Consider the following 22,474-nt stretch of genomic DNA (forward strand, 5'->3'; position numbering starts at 1 on the left):
CTTGTGAAGAGGCTGAGAAAACTTGAATCGCCGTAGCAATCTTCTCTGAAAGTTCATTCATATTATTTTCCGACGCCGAAACATCGTACGTTTTGATAGTCAATTCTAATCATTTTAAAACTCTTCTTGCATAGTGCAACTTCTACAGCCGTTTATTATAAATAATTAAGTTCGAACGAGGCCGGAATTTTTCTTTTTTTTTCTATTGTAATTCCGGGCCCTATTTCAGGTCTAATTTATGCGCACAGTTCCTTTGCTCGCACAAGTTTCGAGTAGATTTGGCCAAATGTTAAAATGACCATGTCTAACAGTGCCTTAAGGTTTTCCTTTAGCTTACCTAGGAAAACTGAAACATGTGTTAATATTCTACAGTAATCTGCATCAATACATGAAGATTTACAGTTAGAAGAGATCGATTTTTTTCATGAAGAGTTTTGTTTAAATATTTGTAGCGTTTTCATCATGTGAATCAAGGTATATGGTATTAAAGCATCACCTCCTGTTTTTAATATTACTAAACTTTTTCCGGAATTGATAGTAATTTCTACTTCAAAACACTGGGATATTGAATAATGAAAATTTTTTACATCCTATCATACGTAAACTGAGTCGAAATACATTAATAAAAAGGAAAACCACCTAGCGAACGAAACTGAGAAAAAGATCTGCGTTTATTTTAAAATTCAGATTTCAAATTCGTGCATGAAATAAATTGCACTTGTGCTTCCTGTCAAACAGATGACTTGAAGTTAATGTCGAAATGAAGAAATTAAAATTCGATATCCTGTCTCAAACAGCGATGAACGCGGAAGAAGGGTGATCGGCAATTTCAAGATGTCAACATCTAGTCACATTCAGAAACAATTAGGAACTCCGACTGGAGTTTGCCATAAGGCTTGTCTTGCAAAGGGGTTTGAGGAAATGAAAACAACTCACTCTAACGGGCGCACATCAAAATAATGCCTTCGACGATTTCGTTCGGACGCGAATATCGTGTTGCTAAAACTTGTCTTGAAGTCTACTTTATTCCTTATCAGTGTGATAAGTTTATGAAGTGGTTTAAATATTCGAAAAAAATTGAGCAAATTTCCTCAACGGCACAAATTTTGGAGGTGTTTACGCTGGCAAAAGATTTCCTTTTTGTCATCCTTATCTCTTATCTTTAATTTCATTGCCAACTCATGTATTTTATGGGAAAGTGATTTTTTAATGTTTTATGTGGAGATAAATTTTTTTCAGCTCTTGCTGTCACTATTTCTGTGCGTCACAGGATTGAAGCAATTCATGAACAATCGAATCACTAATTTAAAGCCACTGACTTTCAGTCATCGGGTACAAGCCATGGGGCCTTCCTATGCTCTGAGCCAGTAGTGATGAAGAATCCATTTAAAAATAGTATCCTGAGGTTTTTTGATATTACAGTTAATTGTACCAGATTTTCATGTGATATCTACTGGCAGAGATAAGAAGTCGTTAAGCTTGGAATGAATCTTTATCTCCATTAAAATATCCTCGCGATCGTATGCTAAATAGGGGGCGAACAAGCACACAACTTCTAAAAGCGGGTCATGCGATGCTTAAAAAAACACAATAGCGTCTACGTTACGTTTGTAGCATTCCATTCAATTCCGTGAATTTCACAAAAAACATTTGCCTTTTGCCGTGCGCAGTCAAAAGGATTGATAACACCGCTCAAATCTCACTGGTCGAAAAGCGTATTTAGACAACACAATGACCAACAAAAACACACAAAGGCACGCTTCCTTTTCCAAGCCAGCTTATGATAACACCAACTGCGCTTTGTTGATGTTTTTCTTTCGCACGACACCACGTGATTTAATTACAATCAAAGCGAACCGTTTACATGCTGTTAAGAGCTGAAGTCTTTTGAAAGTGTCTGTAATATCCAGTCAATCCCATGGGTATATTCGAAGTAACTGTTTTCTAAAATAACGCTACCTTCGCTCCTACTTTGCTCTAAATTGAAAACGATTGTTATTTGAGACCGACCATCATTCTCGAAACTTACTTAAAATATATCGTCAGCCTTTGATTGTAATTTACCATTTTGTAATATTTCTAAGCGTAAATGTTCTGTTTTACTGAGGAGGGATTTGTTTTGTAATCAACGTGCAGTTCATTAATACAACTGAAGTTGAGACAAACCTTAGAATGTATGATAAGTAAGAAAAAGCAAATATCAGTGAAACGTCCCAATATATCTTGCTACTAACAGACTTCTCAAGGACTGCGGCGGATCAAAATCTATGTTAGAAAGTTACTTTTAGAAATTCAAAGAAAGGAATTCATCAAGAGACGGAAAAAAATCTCCATTGTTGGTTACTTGATAAATGACGCAATAAATACCGGATAACATAGAATCTTGGCCCTTTAGAATTTGTTTTGTAAATATGCTTATCTCCCCTTGGTATAAAGAGGTCGTCTTAAATTTCCATGATTCAACCTTACGAGATTTTTCAGGAGTAGTGGTGCGTAGCTCGGGAAAAGGGCTGTGTTCTTCTTGATTGCGTGCTTTCAATAAAATGATGAAATTTTGACTTTCGAGGAAAAGTCATTTGACAGCTCAACACGACAGCACTGGTTTTCAACTAAACTTAAATCTGTTCTATGCTCGTTACGTTTAGTTTCCCCACCCCGAGATAGCATTAGCGTTGTACTTCACCCATCTAGGAGCTTGGTCCCTAAGGTGACGAGAGGTAGGATGTTTTCAAGAAAATCTTACGTGTTTGTTGACTTTAATTTTGTGTTCATTAGCGTCAGTGCTAACATCATTCAAAGTAAACTCCACTCTCATATTGGATCTCTCACTGTGAAAGTGGCCTCTTTCATTCTGCGGAAGATCTCTGCGTTAATTATTCGCTAGTCAAATCATCGCGGCTTAAGCTGTCAAAAAAGTAAATCCCTCACGTCTCAAAGCTCTCCTGTCAATCGCGACATTGTGAACGCGACACACTTGAATATTGTCTTGATGCGCCAGATAACGAATCGATCAAAATTGTGCGCTTCTGCCGAGTCAAATTTCACCGCCGAGTTCAGGTTAATATCACCCATATCGCGTTGAAACAGACACAAGTAACAAACTCACGTCGTTTTCATCGCCAAGAATTAGACAGTGCTCATTTTCTCAGCTGCGTGTACGAGATTAGTGCGGCTTCAAGATTTATTTGATGATAACAGTGGACATCAAACGCCAAAGATGTGATGCGTTCATTCATTTCACATGATGACCTCAGTTAAACCTTCTCCGTTCACCACTAGTGAAACGTGGAAAAATTCTGCGGCTTCTGTTTCTCTGACAGTGAAAGAGATGATTCCTTCCTCAGGGCCTCCCTCTACCAGCCTTGAAGTCCCCGAGCCCTTTCCATCGCTGGTAATTCGTCTGGCGCTATCCATTCTAATTCTAGTGCTAAACATGGCGGGAAACATTCTCGTGTGTGTAGCGGTAAGGAAAACACGCAAGCTGCGAAGTTTCAGGAACTACTATTACGGTCTGTTTTTGATGAGTCTGGCGATTGCCGACATGGCGGTAGGTCTCGTTTGTATGCCCTTTATCTTACTCTACTACGAGACAGGGAAGTATCCGTTTGGCTTTTTCGGATCCACTGCCGTTTGTAAGCTCATCCCAGCTCTGAGCCTGTTATGCCAGGGTGCTTCGATCTTCAGTCTAACAACCCTTACTTTACAACGCTTCATGGGGATTGTCTATCCAATGAAAACTAGATTGACCCTCGGAAGGGTAAAGTTACTTCTAGCTCTGATTTGGCTGTGTGCCTTTATGTCCGCTCTGCCACAAATCATTGTCATGGACGTGAATCACACAGTGCAAGGTGAAGACAACAAATTCAGCTGTGAAGAGTTCTGGGGGAATCCTCCCACCGACATAATCCTAAAGGAAGGGTATACTTTATACCTGTTTGTGGCTGAATATCTCCTACCTCTGATTATCATGGGAATCGCCTACAGCAAAATGGCAACGGTGCTCAATCGAAGGGATGAAGGCTTGGAAGGTAGAAAATCTACCAATAGTAGAACCAAAGCAAACCACAAGAAATTCATTCGACTTCTGATCGTTTTAATCGTGAGTTTTGCGCTGTGCTATCTGCCGAATCATGTGCTGTTTTTCTGGTTAGATTACGGCTCAGGAGCAAACAATCCGTACTTCAGTATTCTCATGAAGTATTCACATTTCTGTATTTGGCTTAACAGCTGTCTAAATCCTTACCTATACGGAGCACTTGACGATTACTTCAGACAGAGTTACAAGAAGGCGCTGCGACAATGCGCACGAATCGAGGGTAAGGCGAGAAAGACTCACCGTCATATCACGCGACAGTTAACCAAAATATATTCCTTTAAGACACCATCTACAGCAGATCCGGATTCGTCAGACGTACCAGAGGAGAGTTAAGGTGAAAAGCAACGCACGGAAAGTTTTATCTTGGAACACTAAGAAAGGACAAATTGCAATTTGTGGGTCGATTTAATATTCTTATCGTTAAGAGCTCTGAGTTTTAGACTCCAATTTCTCTGTGGCTGAAAAATATCAGAGATAAGGAACCTTTTACGAGGATGGCTCATTAGAAGTTGTCAAAAACTGAAAATGATTTGTTAACAAGAAGACCAACTAATAGCCCTTTTGGAAAAGAACTACCCGCGAAAGGAGATTTTAATTTGTGGCTTATAATCATCGCTAAACCGCTTTGTTTTTGTAGTCATTTTGGATAAATAATTAAGCTTTTAAAAATCTTTGTTAGAGGATTGGTTAAACTGTTCAAGGCGGGGTGATTTGTCGCATAGCGATTCCGCGAGTATGTTTGCTAGCTTCAAAGACGTGTTTGAATTTACTTTGACAGAAATTTTGTCTTGTGGCATTCCTGTCATTTCTGCTTTCACTCTGAGTCAAACGCTTTGAAGCGTTCTTTTCTATGATGTATTTGTTCAAGTTAGATTGTAATTCTTTGTACATCCGGTGTCAATTAGTTAACACTTGCTTATGAACTCATTCCATTAATGCTAAGGCACTCTAGAAAAACCCTTACAGGAAATTCGTAACACCTAGAGACAGGCGCCAAGAACAATTTCGTGAGTTTCTAGCGGTGGGAGGTCCATACAGCAAACCACCCCTCGCTTTAAACACTCAGATCGCTTTGCCCAACCGAACCACAAAACACGAGCGTATCAGCCTGATTTCTGTTTGACATTGAAATAATTTGACGGCTCTAATAGTTCAATGATTAGTTAAATCTATGTACTTTACAGGCTTTAGAGCTGTCCACGTCACTTTTGGAACAATTCATTACTTCTAGGTCACGAATGTGATCAATTCTAAGACTCTAGTTAAACAAAGGCAGTTGGATATTTCAGGAGTTTGAGCGATTAATTCTTACTTCATTTCAAAAGGACATAGGCCTGTGTCTGCATCTGAAAAGATTTCGGCAAATTTATCACATTTTAAGATTTTAGATAAAAGACCCTCAAGCAGACTACAATAGGCGTTCGTTGTTAATTGGCTTTGGTTTTAAGACAAAGGTTTGGAGTGCTTTTGACTAGTTTTTATCTGTCATTTAGGTATAGTTAGACAGTTCTCGGTTTTATGAGTGTTAGTCACGGTTTTCTTCGAAGAATAGTGGTTAATTATCTTGAAGACTCCGAACTATTATCCTTTATATGTACATGAAAATAAAAACAAAATTCAAAGGATGTACCAGAGTAAATGGGATGGCCAAACTTAAGAATCTGGAGGCGTTACAGTACATTGTCACAAAGCTTCAACATTTTAATTACGAAATCTCTCGATGACACAAAGTGATATACCTTTGAGTCTAAACGCAATTAATCTTTTGCTTTCACTGATAAAAAAGGGAGTTTTATCCACAGCAGTTTTCAATTAAAATGCTTTAGCATATGTCGTGTTTGTGAAAAGAGGAAACAATAAGCAGGGGTGTAATCTATATCTGTGTAATGATTTGGTTTTGAGGGCTCACCGGGAATATAGTGTGGAATTCCTTACGAAATAAAACTCTGTGTAACCACTGAATAATTACTTGTCAACGCATGTAAATATTAGTAATCGTCAAATCAGCCTTATTGAAACATTTTCAACATTTAATTAAAGGATATGATGTCTTTGAAAGGTGACGAGGGGTTCCATTTGGCTATCGTTTTATTAATTACCTGGGTACCCCTTCGGTGCTGATTCGTTTTCGATCCCTCAATGTGTTCAACTTGTGAATCGACTATGCCGTAAAGCTGATATTTTGTAACTTAGAACGAAGCCATCAGATTTCTAAAATTACAGATGAAATCAGTCCGACCTTTCTCCAAGCAAAATTATTTCGCAAAACCGTCGCAAGAATGTCGTGTTCAAAGCAGCTCCGTTGTTATCTTGAGATCTAAATGATAAGAAAAAAGGAGATGCTTCCATCAACACATCTTAAAGAATGCTGCAAATATTACTGCTGTTAACAAACAAGGAAAAAAATTAGGAAGATGCACAGGCATTGCCGCGCTAAATTCTACAACCTCTGCCCTTACTGAGGAATCACTCTCTACAGACCGACGAGAGATATAGACTGAAATGAATCTCAAGGGCATCCGTTAATTATGATTCCGTTCATTCACGAATTCCATGATTTGTGCCCTTTCCGCGATGGTCTTCTGACTGTTATTTCTATGTAATTACCCGCGAAAGGTTTTGAGAGAGATAACAAAGGTTACTTTTTATGTTGTGTTTAGTTGGCTGCTTTTGGCACTTAAAATTAAGTTACTCGCATATTCCATTCGATATAAGAAATAAAACGAAGATATGATCATATGTCACCCGTTTTGTTCTCAGTTTTATGGAATGAAACCACTTGAAATTAAATACGTTTATTAACTGTCTACAAGCCATTAACTTCTCCTGGGAAGCTAAACCACGGGAGAGGACCAGGAAGAGCGCTTACGCCGTCTAAGCAACGGAAACAATTATCTTCCACATCTATAGCCATCTTAAAAAAGCAGGTTCTCAAATGCATCTTAAAAAGGCGGATTAAAATCAAGCCGGGTGTAAGGTGGCACATTGGTGGTAAATTGCCCGAGGAAAACGCAAGACCTTGGTAAACGTTATCAAGAATGATCGAAACTCATACTTAACCGGCCGTAATTATGACCCTTCTTCCCTAAGGAAACAAAAGAAAAATCTCAGAAATTCAGTTTTCAATCTATTCTTGTGTTGTGTCTCAGTAAAACGTGCCTTTAAACAAACTCTGAAGTCACGATCGCTGTGTCATGTTCAGGGAGCGTAAACAACCATAAATCTCTATTTACCCCAGCACAGGCTAATCTCGAAGATTCTCAGAGACTCAATGACACCCCGATAAACCCAAAACAGCTAAGTAGACAAATGTACATTTTAAAACTGCTTCTAGATTTTGTATTTTATGAACATAAATGTCCCCTTTTGCTATTAGTTAAACCCGGAAACTTGAGCAACGCCCCGATGTGTTATTTGAAGGTGGCCTAGCTTTAAATAAAGGCTGATAGTTTCTAAAGAAACTGTTTGGGGCTGCGTCGGTGGGGGTAACGAAATAATTTGGATATATCAACAAAGTTGAAATGGTAAATTGGCCACCGTAACGATTACAAAAGCTGACGTTTCGAGCGTTAGCCCTTCGTCGGAGCGAAACTTTAAATAGATACGGAAACAAGCCAACAACAACAACACAAAAAAAGAACATAATTAAATTTTATCGATAGAAGTGATCTGCATGCTGTGGGTCCTCTAAAATACAACCGTGGTTTGCAAGAAAATCTGCATGGATGGCACTCCTCCCAACTATGCCCTTTAGCTAGAATTTCAAAAATTCACGTTTCGCCTTTGTCTAAGTCTCATTTTTGTTGCATACCGGATGAATCCTTAAGAACGTTTCCATAATTGAAAACATTTAAGGCCCTCTTAAGAGTTATCTCACTGTCCTCTATATATTTATGACATAATGGCGTGAGCATTTTCTTAGAATGAGAAGCCTGCACCACGGATCTTTTTTTTTTGAGCCGTTGAGCATATCCGTAGATGTTAATGAATTCCTCGCCGAAAAAAAAATCGATCGCAGTCTAGCCACTCTGATCCCCCAAGGGAAACACAAAGCTGAGGAATAATTAGTTAAAAAGACATTACTAATGTGCCACGGCGGTGGGAAAACGAAAACCACCAATCACTCTTTATCGTGTTAAAGAAGAGGAGTTAAAAATTATGATTCTCTAAAAATGTATAATCTTGCAAACTTTCATAAATCATCTTTTCCGGGCTTAAGGACATCCGTGGACGGTGGATAAACTTCAATGCTTATAACAGTTGTTCATGAGACGATTTGAACAGAGGATAAAAACGAAAGAAAACCTATAATCATCTTCCGTAACGTGTTTCATTATAAGCTGGTTTTATCAATGTTACCATTAGCTTTGTAAGCACCATATAGGGTTTCTTAATAATATTCCCAACTGAGTTTTTGGCATGCTTCAGATTTCCATTTTTTTTTTTTTTTTTTTTTTAATCCTTTTGAACAGCTTTTAAAACGATGCAAAGGAACAAGAGTAACAAAAACAGCAGCGTAACATTCATCGTTAAACCCCCATATGAAATTTATATAACGATAAGCTTTTCACTGGAAAAGATTAAAAAGTCATCTTCTCAAGCTATGCACCCAGATAAGATCATGGCTAACTATATGTAATTCTTAAAATGTTACGTAATGAAACGCACTTACCATCCTACTGAAATTGACCCTTTTGAAAACCTAAAGATCCTGGGTCTTAATAAGGATGAATCCCTTTCGGTCTAAGGTTCTGGTGAAAACAACGCGCATGCACAGCTTTGTAAGATCTGTAAAGAAAAAAATATTTGAAAATGTTTTAGAAATTTCAAAGTATCTGTCTGTCTCTTCCCAACTGTTTTTTCCGAATCGATTTAAGTCGCTGTCTAGAAATCCTAAAGTCGTCACCTTTCTGAGGTTTTCTTTCTTTTGCGTTTTTAATGATAATAAAGGTTTTGCACGGCAGCCATGTTGGATTGCAGGAACAATAGATTATTTTACCCATGGGAAAAAATTTACTTTCTTATGCAAAATATTTTCATTGTTCCTGCCATCCAGCATGGCTGCTGTGCAAAACCTCTTAAGGTTTTCCCAGAAACGACGAACGTATATGTATCTTGGAAAGCCAAAACCGTACAAGCTTTCCTTTATCGTGTGTTTGGGTGAAAGATGTTTAAAATCTTTGATGAAAGGGATATTTCCTTCAATAATTTTCTAACCCCTAGTCAAGTCTTCCAAGTTTGTGGGTTTGAAAAAGTTTTGAAGAGTAAGTAAGCAGGTAAATTGCCTCTCCTTTGATTTTCACGGTCCAGCCAAATCGGGTGCAGGTCCACTCGCTATCCTGTCATTTATACAAAGAGGGTCTCAATGAGGTTAACCGATGGCCATAAAACGACCAATAAAGTTAGCCGTTAGGCGTTAAAATACACAAATTTTAACCGATAGTCGTAAAAATAGTTAACCGTAAAAGAAATTTCTGGTGACAACAATGAAATGATATTTAACAACTATTCACCCAAGTGGAGGTGGTTAGTGGTGGATATTTACCGAGCCGTGAAGGTGAATAGTTGTATTAGCATATACTAAAACAGTGAGATAATATACACCACCGTCGTTAATTTGAGTGATTTCTTCGCTTGTCACGGATGCAAACCGGGACGCCATTTTTTCCCGAGTGGCTCCGAGGTAAATAGCAAAGGATAATCGGAGTTTGACAAGCCAATCAGAGCGCGCCTTCAACGCTATCCACTGTTTTAGTATATACTAATAACCGTTAGTCGTAAAAGGGTCAAAATTGTAACTTGGTGGTCAGTTGATAATCAGTTAGTCTTAATCACTTTTAATAATGTCCAACTTTTGCTTTCTATTAAAACTTAGGGCAAGAAGTGGTGTGCTTTGTTTGAAAATCGTGACTATTGTCCAGCTCAGTTTCCTCTTCGAAATCCAAACAAAGCAAATCAAAACAATCAAACTAGAAAAACAGAAAGAAAAGTGCTATCACCTGCTAATGTTGAACTATCTGGCCAATCATCACGTATTGTAGATGCCAAGCATTACAATGCAGTTTGGTGTTTGATAAGAATTGGCAGTCAATTTAGAATGACCTTCATCTCAAATCGCAGTGACTTGAATTGTCATTTAGAAAAAGGAAAGTATTTGGTAATGCCTAAATCCGAAATAAGGAACCTCAAAAATAAAAAATTATTGCAAAGCCTTAGCATTTTAACAAAGCCCCCGTATTTTGTTTGGGCTTTCTACCCCCGGCCTGAAATCGGCTTACGTAGTCACGCAGAAAGGTGGAGTTTTTAAATCCGTCCGGAGAGGAAAGAATTGATGATAAAGGCGGAACTTAACAAGAACTCTAAAGTCACGTTCTTTCGTAGAAATTGTTAAAACGAGTTGCAATTTCTCCTCCTCATAAAGGTTTAATGATAACAATCTTCATCTCGACGAAAGTAGGATTAACCGAATATATAATCGTATTTGTGTGTACTGTCGCGCACTATCTTTCTCTATGCAAGTAGATTTATTTTGTCTCTAAATTACATCTTACTCCCCTTTACTTCATATTTATTTAGTATTACATCCAAGTGCAGGTATCTGACCATATCAAGCTGAAATCCATCTTATTTTTACTGGAAGCAGCGTTACTAAAGTATTGATGTGAAATGTGTTTGTGCCATGATTAAATAAGACGACGAACAATGGTGAAACATTTTTGTGGACACAAATCATTATAAAATTTTTCGTTTGAGAATTAATTTTGGCTTATTCGATACACAACGTGCTTAACTTCGTGGCATTTTATCGGCTTATCTTTTAAAGATAGTTGACAGGAATCGAGCCATTAAAATTAATGTACCCCCATGTACCCCGTGAAGTCTTCAACGTGCGAATTTTCCTCTCTTGCCTTCCCATCAGGTCTCTGTTTTAGTTGTTCCCTTACTATGATTACCATGTCAGTATTAGAAGAGGATGTCCCAGTTTTGACTTAAGACTGATAACTCTAATTCATTCTTTGCCAATTCCTATCATGCTCTTGATCTTCGTTGACGACATCAAAAGTTGCTTTCTGATACGTGACAGTTTTTTTCAGTTCATTGTTAAAAGATAAGATATAATCATTTGTCCTCAATCTACTAAAACATTTCACGAGACCTTAGGGGCACTTAAAATTTGGCAACTCCAAGAGGTATTTCACATCAGTTATGAAGGTATACGCGTTATCTGTCCCAAATGGAATGTAAGGAGTCAAAGCCAGTTATTTTTATTTAACCAGCCTGATGGAGTTTCTAACGAAACCATCAAATTTTGTCTGAATCACGTATGGTTCGCCCCATTGCAAGTTCGCCGCAACTGCAAGTTCGCTTCCTAACGTAAAACAAAATCTTTCGACTCGTTTTCTCAACACAGAAGGTATTCATCTCCTGTTGAAATCATGATCTGTTTTCGGGCCAACATCCAGTTTCAAAGCGAAAACCAGAACAAACTCAAGCACGACTAATGCACGAGTACTGGGGGTTGGATGCAGCCACATGAAAACTGTGCTTGGGTCGTGTCAGAAATGTGATCCTTATTAGGGTGAGGCACACCTCTTTCTATAACAGCCCCATAAATTAGTTTAGGCAGCGAACGAAAAGACGTGTGACCACATAGTCAATTCAAAGCTTAAAATAATTTAAGACTTTACTCATTACGTCTGTGGATGAAGGTAACAAAAGCAAAAGCATTTATAACCTTAAAAACTCTCAAATAATCTTTCGCCACAATTTCAATCACCAAATGTCCATTGGAGAACAAGGACTGATCAGTTACATGTATAATGAATCAATGAATTATCGTCCGCGCCTTTCCAAACACCAAGACACAAGTTTAGAATCGTATCATCGCCAAAAGCCTGCTGAGGTAAGCACCCAGGATTTAAGCTGGTAGTTTCCATGCATCCTTTGATTTGTTGACCATTAATAGACATTTTAGTATAAATGGGTTCTTTGTATTCCAAATGTTCCGTCTCTTTACCTTAAAAAGGATGGTATTCTCGCATTTGGCAACCCCCGAACTCCCCTCAGCGATAATGTTACTTACTAATCTGTTACTCTTTCAGGCTCGTCAATTTCAATAGTTTGTATTTTCCTCCGTGATTGTGAGTAGAGGGGTAACAACTGTCATCTTCAAAGATCAGAACTAGTCAGTGAACGAATCATTTTATAAACCTGCCACAAACACCCATCATTATATACGAGGATAGCCGCGGCGAGCTTGTCTCGGTTTGTAGGGTAATAGTAGTAGAAACTTTCTTATCTGCTCTTCGTGTCGTAAGGTAAAGTCTGTTTACGAGCCAGTGGCCCATCAGGCTGGTGCTTAACTCCGGTTTCTGTAGCATGAAGCGACTAGGAGTATTTCTACTCCACCCTGGAAGGGAAGCTAGTCCATCGCAGGGTTACCCCCCCCAGGATTAAATTTGCCGGTACCCATTTATACACCTGGGTGAAGAGAGGTATTGTGAGAGTAAAGTGTCTTGCCTAAGAACACGACACAATGTCCCGGCCGGGACTCGAACCCGGACCACTAGATCCGGAGTCGAGCGCACCAACCATGAAGCCACCGCGCCTCCACCGTGTCTTAAGGCCGGGACTAAAATGTGCCTATAAAAGAATACCCGCGCCCGCCTTTGTAATGAAATATACCTTGGTATGGCCGATAAAGGTAACCGAAAGTTGAGGATAAACTGTTCTCTTGTTGGCGGTAGAGATAATGCCTTGTGCATCAGAAATCATGTAAATGCAGAGTTGATGGGAAACCGAGGGCTTTTGTCATTCGTGTTTCAAGTTTCCTCTTAAAGACCCTTTTTTTTTTTTTTTTTTCACGTTGATTGAGAGGAGGAACCATTTATGATACGATTTTTTTTCTAGGATTTTTTCTAGGATTTTTTCAACGATTTTTTTTATAGACTCCAAATAAGCTGAGCAATTACATTAATCTGCAAAATTTCATAAATTAGAGCATGAGCTATACAGGTAGAGCAGCTTAGTATGACCAATGGGTCTGATTACTTGAGCTTTTACGTGAACATTTTATGGTACAGGCAGCCCCAAAAATAAAAACGGCTTTCATTTAATTAATCCCAGTTCGAACAATTGAAATAGGCCGACGCAAGTAGTAAGAGAAGAGATGCTAGCAAAAGATGAGCACGTTGTGAGCAATGGGATTGACCCCGGGTACAATTGTCTTACATACATAAAGCATTGATCGGTCGGTCTAACTCACAAACCCTACATTGCTACGCGTTGATTGTAAGAGGAAGTTGGGGTAGAGGTGTATATTTTCCACCAGGGGATGTAAACGTGCTTAGGAACGTTTTCTGGAATATCTCCATTTAGGAGGAAATTTTTAACCAAACTGCCAAACTGCCAGTAGTATGTTGTTAAAGATGGTGTGGGAGAAACTCAATAAAACCACGGACACTTCCTCTTCGCCGTCAAAACATGACATTATGTGATTTTGGGTTGCTCAAGAAGTAGACACGTGTCCGAAACTCCAACATTCTCCGTGTTCTGAAAAGTTGTTGTCGCTATTGTTTTTGGTTTTATCATATTTTTCTTCCGCCAGAAAAACAACAAACTAAATTTCCTGTGCTCTCTATCTTTCTAAGAGTAAAACTACCTCGGCCTCAATGAAACAGGCCACTTCAAGGGAAGGAAACAATTTGCGTGTTTAAGCTTGAAAAAAGTCAAGTGTTTAGTGCTCACAAATACACTGTTGCTCGGCAACAAAATGCTTCTCACCCTTAAATCGATTACTTTTCAAAAGAAGCATCCCTCAAGAACCATCACTCGCTAACAATGGTTTGTTGTTGAACCATGGAACCTCTTTCCGCGAAAATGCCATCGGAGCGGCAATTAGTAAACTAACTTTATTTTGATGATATTTCGAGCCACGTCACGAAATTTCAAAGTCGTTTATACGAAAAGTGTATGAGCAAATACCTCGCTAACAAGCTTTTATAGTTAATCAAGTTCCCTAATTACGCTTTCTATTGGAAAACCTTCTTCAGTGAACTCCATCACAGTCTCATGACAAAAAAAAATGTTAAAATTAGAAACTGATAAAGCTGTTCGTGAACGTTAAGAATAAGTTTGGCACTGCCAAAAGAAATGCATCAATACTTCACAAGCTAATTAGAGCTCTTTGGCGCCTTGAGTACTCAAAATTAATGATGATAAATATTATTTCGCATGGCTGTAAGCTAAGGTCAGACAAGTAATTTTTAAGTGCATTGTATTTCTTGCCAAAACAAGTGAATCGCGACTTTATGATATCGAAGAACATATTCTCCCTACTGACACTCTCATTGCAAATTCCTCTCGAGCGTTTACGGTAGAATGATTCAGTGGAGAAAATCAATTATCTTGTCCAACAACTTTTATTTGATATTCTTCACCTTACAGCGTGTTTCTGTGGATATTTCCCATAATGACAATTTGCAAGCTCGCAATCCTATAATTTAAGATTTTTGGGAACCACTTTCGGAAAAAAATCGCTCAAGACTGCTCTAGATAGTAATTAATGAAATTAGACATTTTATGGCTTCTGAGAAAAATTCATAGATTTAACTTCCAGAATTTTTGCTGCATATTATTACGACGGAAAAGAAAACCTACAGCCAATACATATTTCTGAGTTTCTACAACCCAGTGTGCATAGAATTGCAGAAGCTAGCAGTTAAATGGATATAATACTAGTGCTTTAAGTGATGTATGAAATCTTTCCCTTCGATAACGTTTTGCCAAGCGTAATTCTACACATTGTGACTACATCTGTTCTTTCCAGTCACTTTGTCTTCGTCGGCAAATTCTGCTGCTCAGATATTTACTCGTTTATGTGAAAACCTGATACCAAATATACTTTCTGTAATGAAACCAATCGGGGAATCCTTCTTGTGCATGAGTCTGCAAAATATCGACATGTAACTGATCCTCCAAGTATTCAAATGGTGTTGCATTTCAGCACAGTTCACACCTCATGAGGAAAAGCAGTTTTTTTGGCATTCGTGTCTCCTTGTGCAACATGGCGTCGCATGCGGTTGTAGTTCCTAATATTTTTTATTAAATTCGTAGAATTCTCTACTCTATATATAGTCCATGAGAAACACCAAACCAAGCTACAGTCTGTTACCACTTTGTAGGAATGCTTGCACGAATCAAATTTTTCTCTCCAGTTACCTCAGTCATGTATATGTGCGAGGTTTGGTTAAAGGCAAAGCCGCCGTGACCTTTTGTTTGTAAGTTGTATTTCCGTGAGTAAACGAATATTGCATTCAAGGAAAAGAAAGAGACCTGTGTGTATTCAGTGTGTCGCATCCGATGAATATAACGGAAAACAACAGTAGAAGTCGGGCAATTTCTTCGTCAATATCAATTTTTGATCAATATCAACATGTGTTATAATTATATCCTTGAGCCTTTGTTTTCTGCTTTAGTTTCAAAGGAACTGTGTTACCCTCATTGCCATCCACCCACTATTAAAAAGTTTTGGATTAAAATATTTTCACTTTCTTTCCTCTGGTTAAATTGTATGCTGCCTTACTAAATCTATTTTTTAAATCCCCTTTAATTCATCGTCCATTCTAATATCAAATTATCATCATTGTTATTTGTTATTAGTTGTAATATTAATAATATTATTGTCTGTTATTGTCAGTTGTTTTAGTTTCTCTAAACATTCGACGAATATATTTTCATTTAGATTGTGTGTCAGCTGGTAAGATGTTGTTTATTTTACAGCGACATTACGTGTCTGATCTTTTTTATTTCCGATTTTCCTTTTTATTCTCCCTTTTTTCAATTTAAGATTTATGTAGAAAAAAATGACGATAATTGTTTTATATGTATGTAATGTGAAAAAGGCCTTCAAACAAGAATATGCCGGTATGTAGCATCTGGATTAAATAAAGCTTTACATCATAGTATTACTTATCCTAAGAATGATCTTTATTTAGCAATAATTTCCATAAAATCCTCTACAATAAAAAATATTAACAGCGTAAAAAACGATCCAAAATAACTGATTGAAATTTAGCTGTTCAGCTCCTGCACTGTTTCTTTTCTGGATCAAAAGCATGAACCATGGAACCACCCCACTGAATTGAAAGTATTACTTATCCTTGTTGTTATTATCAATATTATTATCATTATTATTATTATTATAACAGTTTTTACTAATTTTATTTCTATTATTATCACTTTTAATATTTCAATTCGGTGGGGTGGTTCCATGGTTCATGCTTTTGATCCAGAAACGAAACAGTGCAGGAGCTGAACAGCTAAATTTCAATCATCAGACCCTAAACTCAGCCTACAACTTGAATCAAACAATGTTGTAACTAATTTCAGGCATAACACTCTGGGCCGGGTTGTTCAAAGCTGTGTTAAGATAACCCAGGGTTAGTGTGAAATTTGATTTCAGATCTGAAAGCTCTGAAAGAAAATTCAGCTTAATTCCATTTGTCTACAATTTGATGATTGAATGTCCTAAAAAGAACTAGGAAAATTATCCCAAAGTGGCTTTTGATTAGAGAAATTTAGAAACCTGGATTAAAATTTAACCCTGGGTTAGAGCTAATCGGCCTTTGAACAACTGAGCCCTGGGCCCTGGTGACTAACACTCTGGTGAGACATTCTTCACCTATAACCCCTGAGGTGAGCGCTTAATAACTTCTCTTTGCGCTACCATGTACATTTTTCAGCAAACGGGCTATGAGCGTCGTCAATTCAAGCTTCTTAGCAAGCTCTCATTTTGATTGAAAGCCACAATTTCACAACGAAATCACAAAGAAACGTGCTTTAGATGTGAAACTTGGTGTAAGAGATAGAAAGGGAAATTACCAGTCAGATCTTCTAAGCTACAGGTTTAACATTCTAATTTACATTGTCTGATGTAAAGTCGATAAGAAAACTTCTTGGAAGACGAACTTATCAACAAGGCTGAGCTGTTGCAATTGCAAATCAACATACTGCGAATAACATTTGTCTATAGGCGACTTCTCAATTCTCTAAGTTTTCAAAACCCATGCACCCAGTTTTGTTCTGAAACAATTGACTTAAGCACCCTATAATTACCCAATGAGCACAGCTTTGACTTTCCTCTGCGAAAGCGCTTCTTTAAAACTTCTTGGGGTGCAAGAGTGTAATGATAGACCAATGGTTCATTTTCTCTAAATTTGAGCAGAGTTATTATGAGCTGCTATCTGAAAACAGCAACGTATCGACTATGTTGGGCAATGTTACAAAATTTTGAACGCTGCTGTTTCGAAAGTGGACGCAAATAAAAATAACTTAAGATGGAGTTTACTTCACACAAGAATAGGAGACATACGTAGCCCTATGGAAGGTCACTGAAAATTAAAGCTTTGCAAAGGCTGAGGAAGTCATGAAATACCGGTCTGGACATGATCGAAATTGCCCCAAGTAATCAATTCAACCTGAATCTGGACACCAAGACCAAAGAGGGCAAAAACTAGAAAATTTAAGTCTCCTCTGTTCCAGACATCATCATGAAAGGGTAGTTTTTGATATGGATTAATCGCTGTTTGATTTTGCAAAGCGAATATTTTCCATTTCCATGCTGCGCCTGAGTGATAGCCTGAATAGGTGTTGTCGCTTGTACCCTGCTGGACGTTTCCTAGATGATAGGGGTCTTCTAGCCGCCTACCTATTTTGCAAAAATAACTAAAATCAAGCCGTAAGGAATGCTTAATTCCGACAAGTATTCTAAGAGCGTGACTTTGTCATCGAATACAAGATATTGTCAGACGTTTTCTTCAGAGGGAAGAAGAGTTGACGGTGAATTCAACCACATCAGCAACCTGCCCTCTTCTATACCCAATGTAATGGATTTACAAATAACCTGGCTGCAAAGCAAATAGACTATAGAGAGTTTCAACAACCTGTGCTTGCGAAGCAACTGAAGAAGTATGCTATTCACTAAGATAAAATCGGAATAACCGACTTCAAGTAAATATAAATATTAAATAGAAAACAAGGCAAAACAAAATATTCTGTTTTTAATACTGGACTTTTGATTATCAAAGGGAAGCCAAGCTAAGAGGTGCAATCATGCCATTCGCTAAAATGCAATGCGAAGGAAATCTTGAATGCTATATTTATATTGTTGAGAAAACTAAGTAAAGAAACATTCGTAGCCACAAAAAAAAATTCAAAAACACTTCATTGTACTATTTTTGGTGTTAAGAATACGTCATTAGCGCACTTTGCTCGTATTGTTCAGAAAACCTTATTTACAAGAATGTATTACACCTAATACTACAAATCTAGCACGTTGCTCCCTCTGGGTATATATATATATATATAAAATTGTAACAGTTGTACACCGACCAAAGTTCTTCTTGAATAGCAATAGCTGTTGCCAAAAGCAAAGCAAAGAATTCAGAAGCAACTGTGGTACAGAAAATGAATGTGAACCTTGCTGATGTCTTGAACGCGAGAACCAAAACACTTCAAGATCTATTCACCAGCCAAACGTAGATGCAAGCCATAAGAGCTCGATTTTCTACTCTTGGTAAAGAACCGTATTTCATGCTCAGGAATGTTAACGAAAATCCAAGTGGCGCAATTGTGAAAGAACAATTGTCGCATTTTCCGTCATTCCCAGGAGATGCAAGTGATAAGTGCTTAACGACAACAAAAACATAGCAACAATTGCGGTTACAAAACAAAACTAAAATAGCCTGGTTCAAGTGGTTAGCTCATTACTAAAAGACGTAATGTGCCCACAACAACGACAAGCTTACAATCGAGTACAAAGGGAGCGAAACCTATCCCATGATTTAGCCCTTTGGTCTTAAAATAGGCCATCATTTCAAAATCAGAGAGCTGATATAGGAAAAATTGATTTGAGATTTAATCTCTTAAGTGGAACGAAATGAGCAGTCGGTGCGACAACAATTCCTAAAAAGGTAACCTGGTAGCGGATGATTTTTGTATCTGTTACGTAATAATCTTATCAATTTCTTTACCGAATTTTCAATAGTAATTCCCATCCTTTTCTACAAAAGTTCGCATATTTCAACGAAGTATTAAGCAGAATGCCAATTTTGATATTGATAAACAAAAATATAATTCCTTGATCATCCTCTTCCATGCGACCTAAAGGAATCAAGTTATGCCTAGAAAATATTGACACAGTATAACTATCGACTGGCGGAAGAGATTCTAGATCTTCAATATTTCTCTCAGGTTTTCTTAACCGCCGTCTAAAATGTTTTATTTGTCAAACACTCAACATTTGGATTAACTTATCGTGATTTCATGCTGAAATATTGTTTGGGCGTGAAGTTTTACTTGGTATTGGTCTCTACTGTTCAAATGTGAAATCGGTGTGCTATAGATGCAAAAGAGTTAAAAATCGCTTCAAGAAACAGTCGGCTGTGTCTGAGTAAATCATTTCCCCGTCATTTCGAATGTAGGGACAATGAAATTCGTTATGTTTTCTACGAAGTAAACAGTGAAGTCAGCGCTCGTAAATCTTAGAGAGAGGGCGTCTATACCTTTTTTTTCTAGTTCCCATTTCAAAGAGAGGGGTGTTGACTTTTTTGTTTTCTTTTTCACTGTCTTTATTCTACAGCTCAGTCTTTGCATAAATGAAAGGAAAATAGTTAATTACACTTATTTGCAGAAGGGTCGGTATCTAGGAAGTCCAGTTTTTTAGAGAGAAAAATTCCTGAAACGATAAGTATGCGAAACGAAGTGATGATAGGAGATGCCACAAAAACAACAGAATACTAGAAATCATAATGACAAAAATAAGTTTCATTCAAACAAACTAATAATCGTATGAACAATGACACCACAGATATGTCTAAAAATTCTCCTCAAAAATTCAACACAAGAAAGAAATTCTTGCCTAACATTTCAATAAAATAATTGCCAACTAGGAAGAGAAAGCTTAAAATAGTTCGCTAAAAGAGAAATAGCTAGCATCAATCATTTAATATTGATATATTCCTCTTTTTTTTTTTAATGAAAACTCTTCCTTCGTCTTTGTGCTTATCCTTGTTTAATTAGGAAGAAAAGTAGAAAGGAAATCCACTTTATCACTAAAAGCTTTGGTGCAAAATAATTTTCACAGAAACAACGTGGAATTTTCAGAATTGGTAATTGTGCTAAGAGAAAAAAGGAATAGAAAAAAGAAAGTAGGCGAAAATCGTCTGAGCCAAAATTCCATTCATTAAAATGTAAACTTCAATGAAAATGAAATTTTCAAGACCTTCTGATCCTTTCTTTTGTTTTTGTTTTCAACTGCAAATTAATCTATTCATCATAACTTGAAATACAAAATAAAACCATCCATGTTTGCGTGAAGTGTTTCTTGGATCTACTCTAATACCTCCGGGTTGCGGTTTCTTCCAAGCTTTATTTATCTCTCCGGGCTACTTAAAACGACTTCCTCTGTGACGGTCAACCTCGCTGATTATGCCTCTTCATTTATAATTTTGTGTGAAAATACTTGAAGGAAAAACTTATTTAAATAAAAAAAAGTAACGGTGGGTGATAAATGGCCCACCTGTCAGGGAAAGGCCACGGAAAGCTGACTCATCTAGCAGTGCTTTTGTCGTCGAAAAACTGTTTCAAGTAATTATTGGGAATGAGACAGCGTTATTGATATATTTTTTTATAAACAGGAAGAATTAACGTCAGCATTCAAAAGGATCCACGATGTACGATCTTTCTCTAGAGTTTTTGAACAGTAGAAATAATTATATTAAATTATGCTTTTTTTTCACGAAAAAGCAGCTGAGTCTACTTGACAGGTCAAGCGCTAATTTACGTCAAAATTGAGAACAACGACAAAAGCGGAAAGGAAAAATACGTCTCGATCCGCTTAGCTAGCCACGTTAAGTTTTCACGTGTTTGGTATTGCTCTCTCGTTCAAGAGTTTTCATAGTTACAGTAAGGGCTAATAAATAGGCAGCGAAAGCTAGTCACCGAGACCGTATGCAGCATCACCAGTTAGTTCCATAGCAATGAAAGTCTATCCTCATTGTAAATGCAGTGTTTTGTGGCCGGACAAACCTGTCACCATTACTCAGCAAATTACCTTCGTCACTGCACGCTATAGGCAGAACAGACATTGTGCGATTATGATAACGCAGAATTAAAACAAGTATCGTAATGGTTTGGTGAGAACAATGAGGGATAACAATTTCCTGTCTAAAATGTGGCTAGCTCAAGCTAGATTAGGCAGGAAATGGCATATCCGTCAAATTTTTTTCCTAGAAAAAGGCTGCCTTATTGGATGAATGAATTATCTACCTTATTGTGGTATATAATATAGGAAAGATTATAAGAACAAAAAGTTTGCATAGAACAAATTTACTTTCTATGACTTTTATGAGAGTTTTACGAGGGGCGTGAACAAAAGCTACAATGCTTTCGAGCACCTCGCATAAACATAATTTAAATATACTGTAGTTGACGTGTTTCAGTTATCAGTAAGTCGTTAAAATTCTGGTAGCTCGCAATTTTATTCACTAAATTGCTGGAGGCGAATTTCACTCAAACAATTAGGGGGGGCTATCTCTCATCTAAGTGCAAAGCTCGCTCCGCTCGACCTTGTCGACAAAACAAGATAAAAGTTGGCCACAACACGGCCAAATTTCTCAAGAGACTGGTCGTGGCTGAGAGCCAAGAGATTTCTGGAATAATGGAGAACACTTGACGCTTTGAAAGTGAAAACAGCTTTGACATTCGCACGCAAAGTAACAAGTTTCGTGCTCGAAACCTGTAAACAGAGATAATTAGATCAGTTTACGTACAGAAAGAGCTGCAAATTGGCCTAATGCGTTCGGTGGTTATTACGTCAACGAAACGGGATAACAATGATGGAAATTATGTTTTTAATACCCAGGAGGCATCATTCAAAATTAATATAATCCCGAGTCATTTTGAAGTGACGGCAAAGAGTAATGTTTAATACGACGGAAAGAACTGAAATTTCTAGCAGGAAAACAAAGCAGGCTTTCACGTAGATGTATGGCATTGCGTGATGCAAACTCGCTGGGAGGTACACTAAAAGCTCATTCATAATAAAGCCGTAATTGGCCCATTCAGGAAATGCATCTGGTGAACTAATCATATAAGTTTATATTAAAGCCTATCACGCCCACGCTTTTCCAAGTGCCACTCGACGCTATCGCGTCACTAGTGTAGGATAGTTAAAGCACTCCTAATTTTCCCTAACTTTGTACGCAGTAAAAGGCTTACCAAACCGTTTCGTCAATGGTTACTCTCTTGTGTGCGAATAAAGTGACAAACGCGGCTTAAATCTCCTATGAAAATTTGCCTGTTATGTGACTTCTAGCA

General features: G+C 37.6%; 1 protein-coding gene and 1 long non-coding RNA gene across 5 annotated transcripts in view; one reads left to right on the plus strand and one right to left on the minus strand.

Annotated features, from left to right (window-relative positions):
* LOC111327223 (uncharacterized) overlaps nucleotides 1-22,474 on the minus strand; it is a 45,023-nt gene that overhangs the window by 1,717 nt on the left and 20,832 nt on the right. Inside the window, exons 4-6 of one of the 4 annotated variants that reach the window (XR_016000188.1) lie at nucleotides 8,769-8,884; nucleotides 7,152-7,181; nucleotides 5,777-6,413 (exon numbers count right to left, since the gene is read on the minus strand). This is a non-coding gene — a long non-coding RNA (uncharacterized LOC111327223). Of the gene's footprint in view, nucleotides 1-5,776; nucleotides 6,414-7,151; nucleotides 7,182-7,733; nucleotides 8,150-8,768; nucleotides 8,885-22,474 lie in introns of those variants that run through there. The other 3 variants (XR_016000187.1, XR_016000189.1, XR_016000186.1) reach the window with 3 other exon arrangements.
* On the plus strand, nucleotides 3,242-5,721 carry LOC111327214 (galanin receptor type 1). The gene has a single exon (XM_022931339.2). The coding sequence runs from the start codon at nucleotides 3,242-3,244 to the stop codon at nucleotides 4,427-4,429; it is 1,188 nt and encodes a 395-aa protein (XP_022787074.1). The 3' UTR covers nucleotides 4,430-5,721.

This window comes from Stylophora pistillata, chromosome 4 (assembly GCF_964205215.1).
Source record: "Stylophora pistillata chromosome 4, jaStyPist1.2, whole genome shotgun sequence".
NCBI lineage: Eukaryota > Metazoa > Cnidaria > Anthozoa > Scleractinia > Pocilloporidae > Stylophora > Stylophora pistillata.

Coding starts and splice junctions, on each gene's coding strand:
- LOC111327214 (XM_022931339.2), top strand. CDS start 3,242: ATGATGACCTCAGTTAAACCTTCTCCGTTCACCACTAGTGAAACGTGG.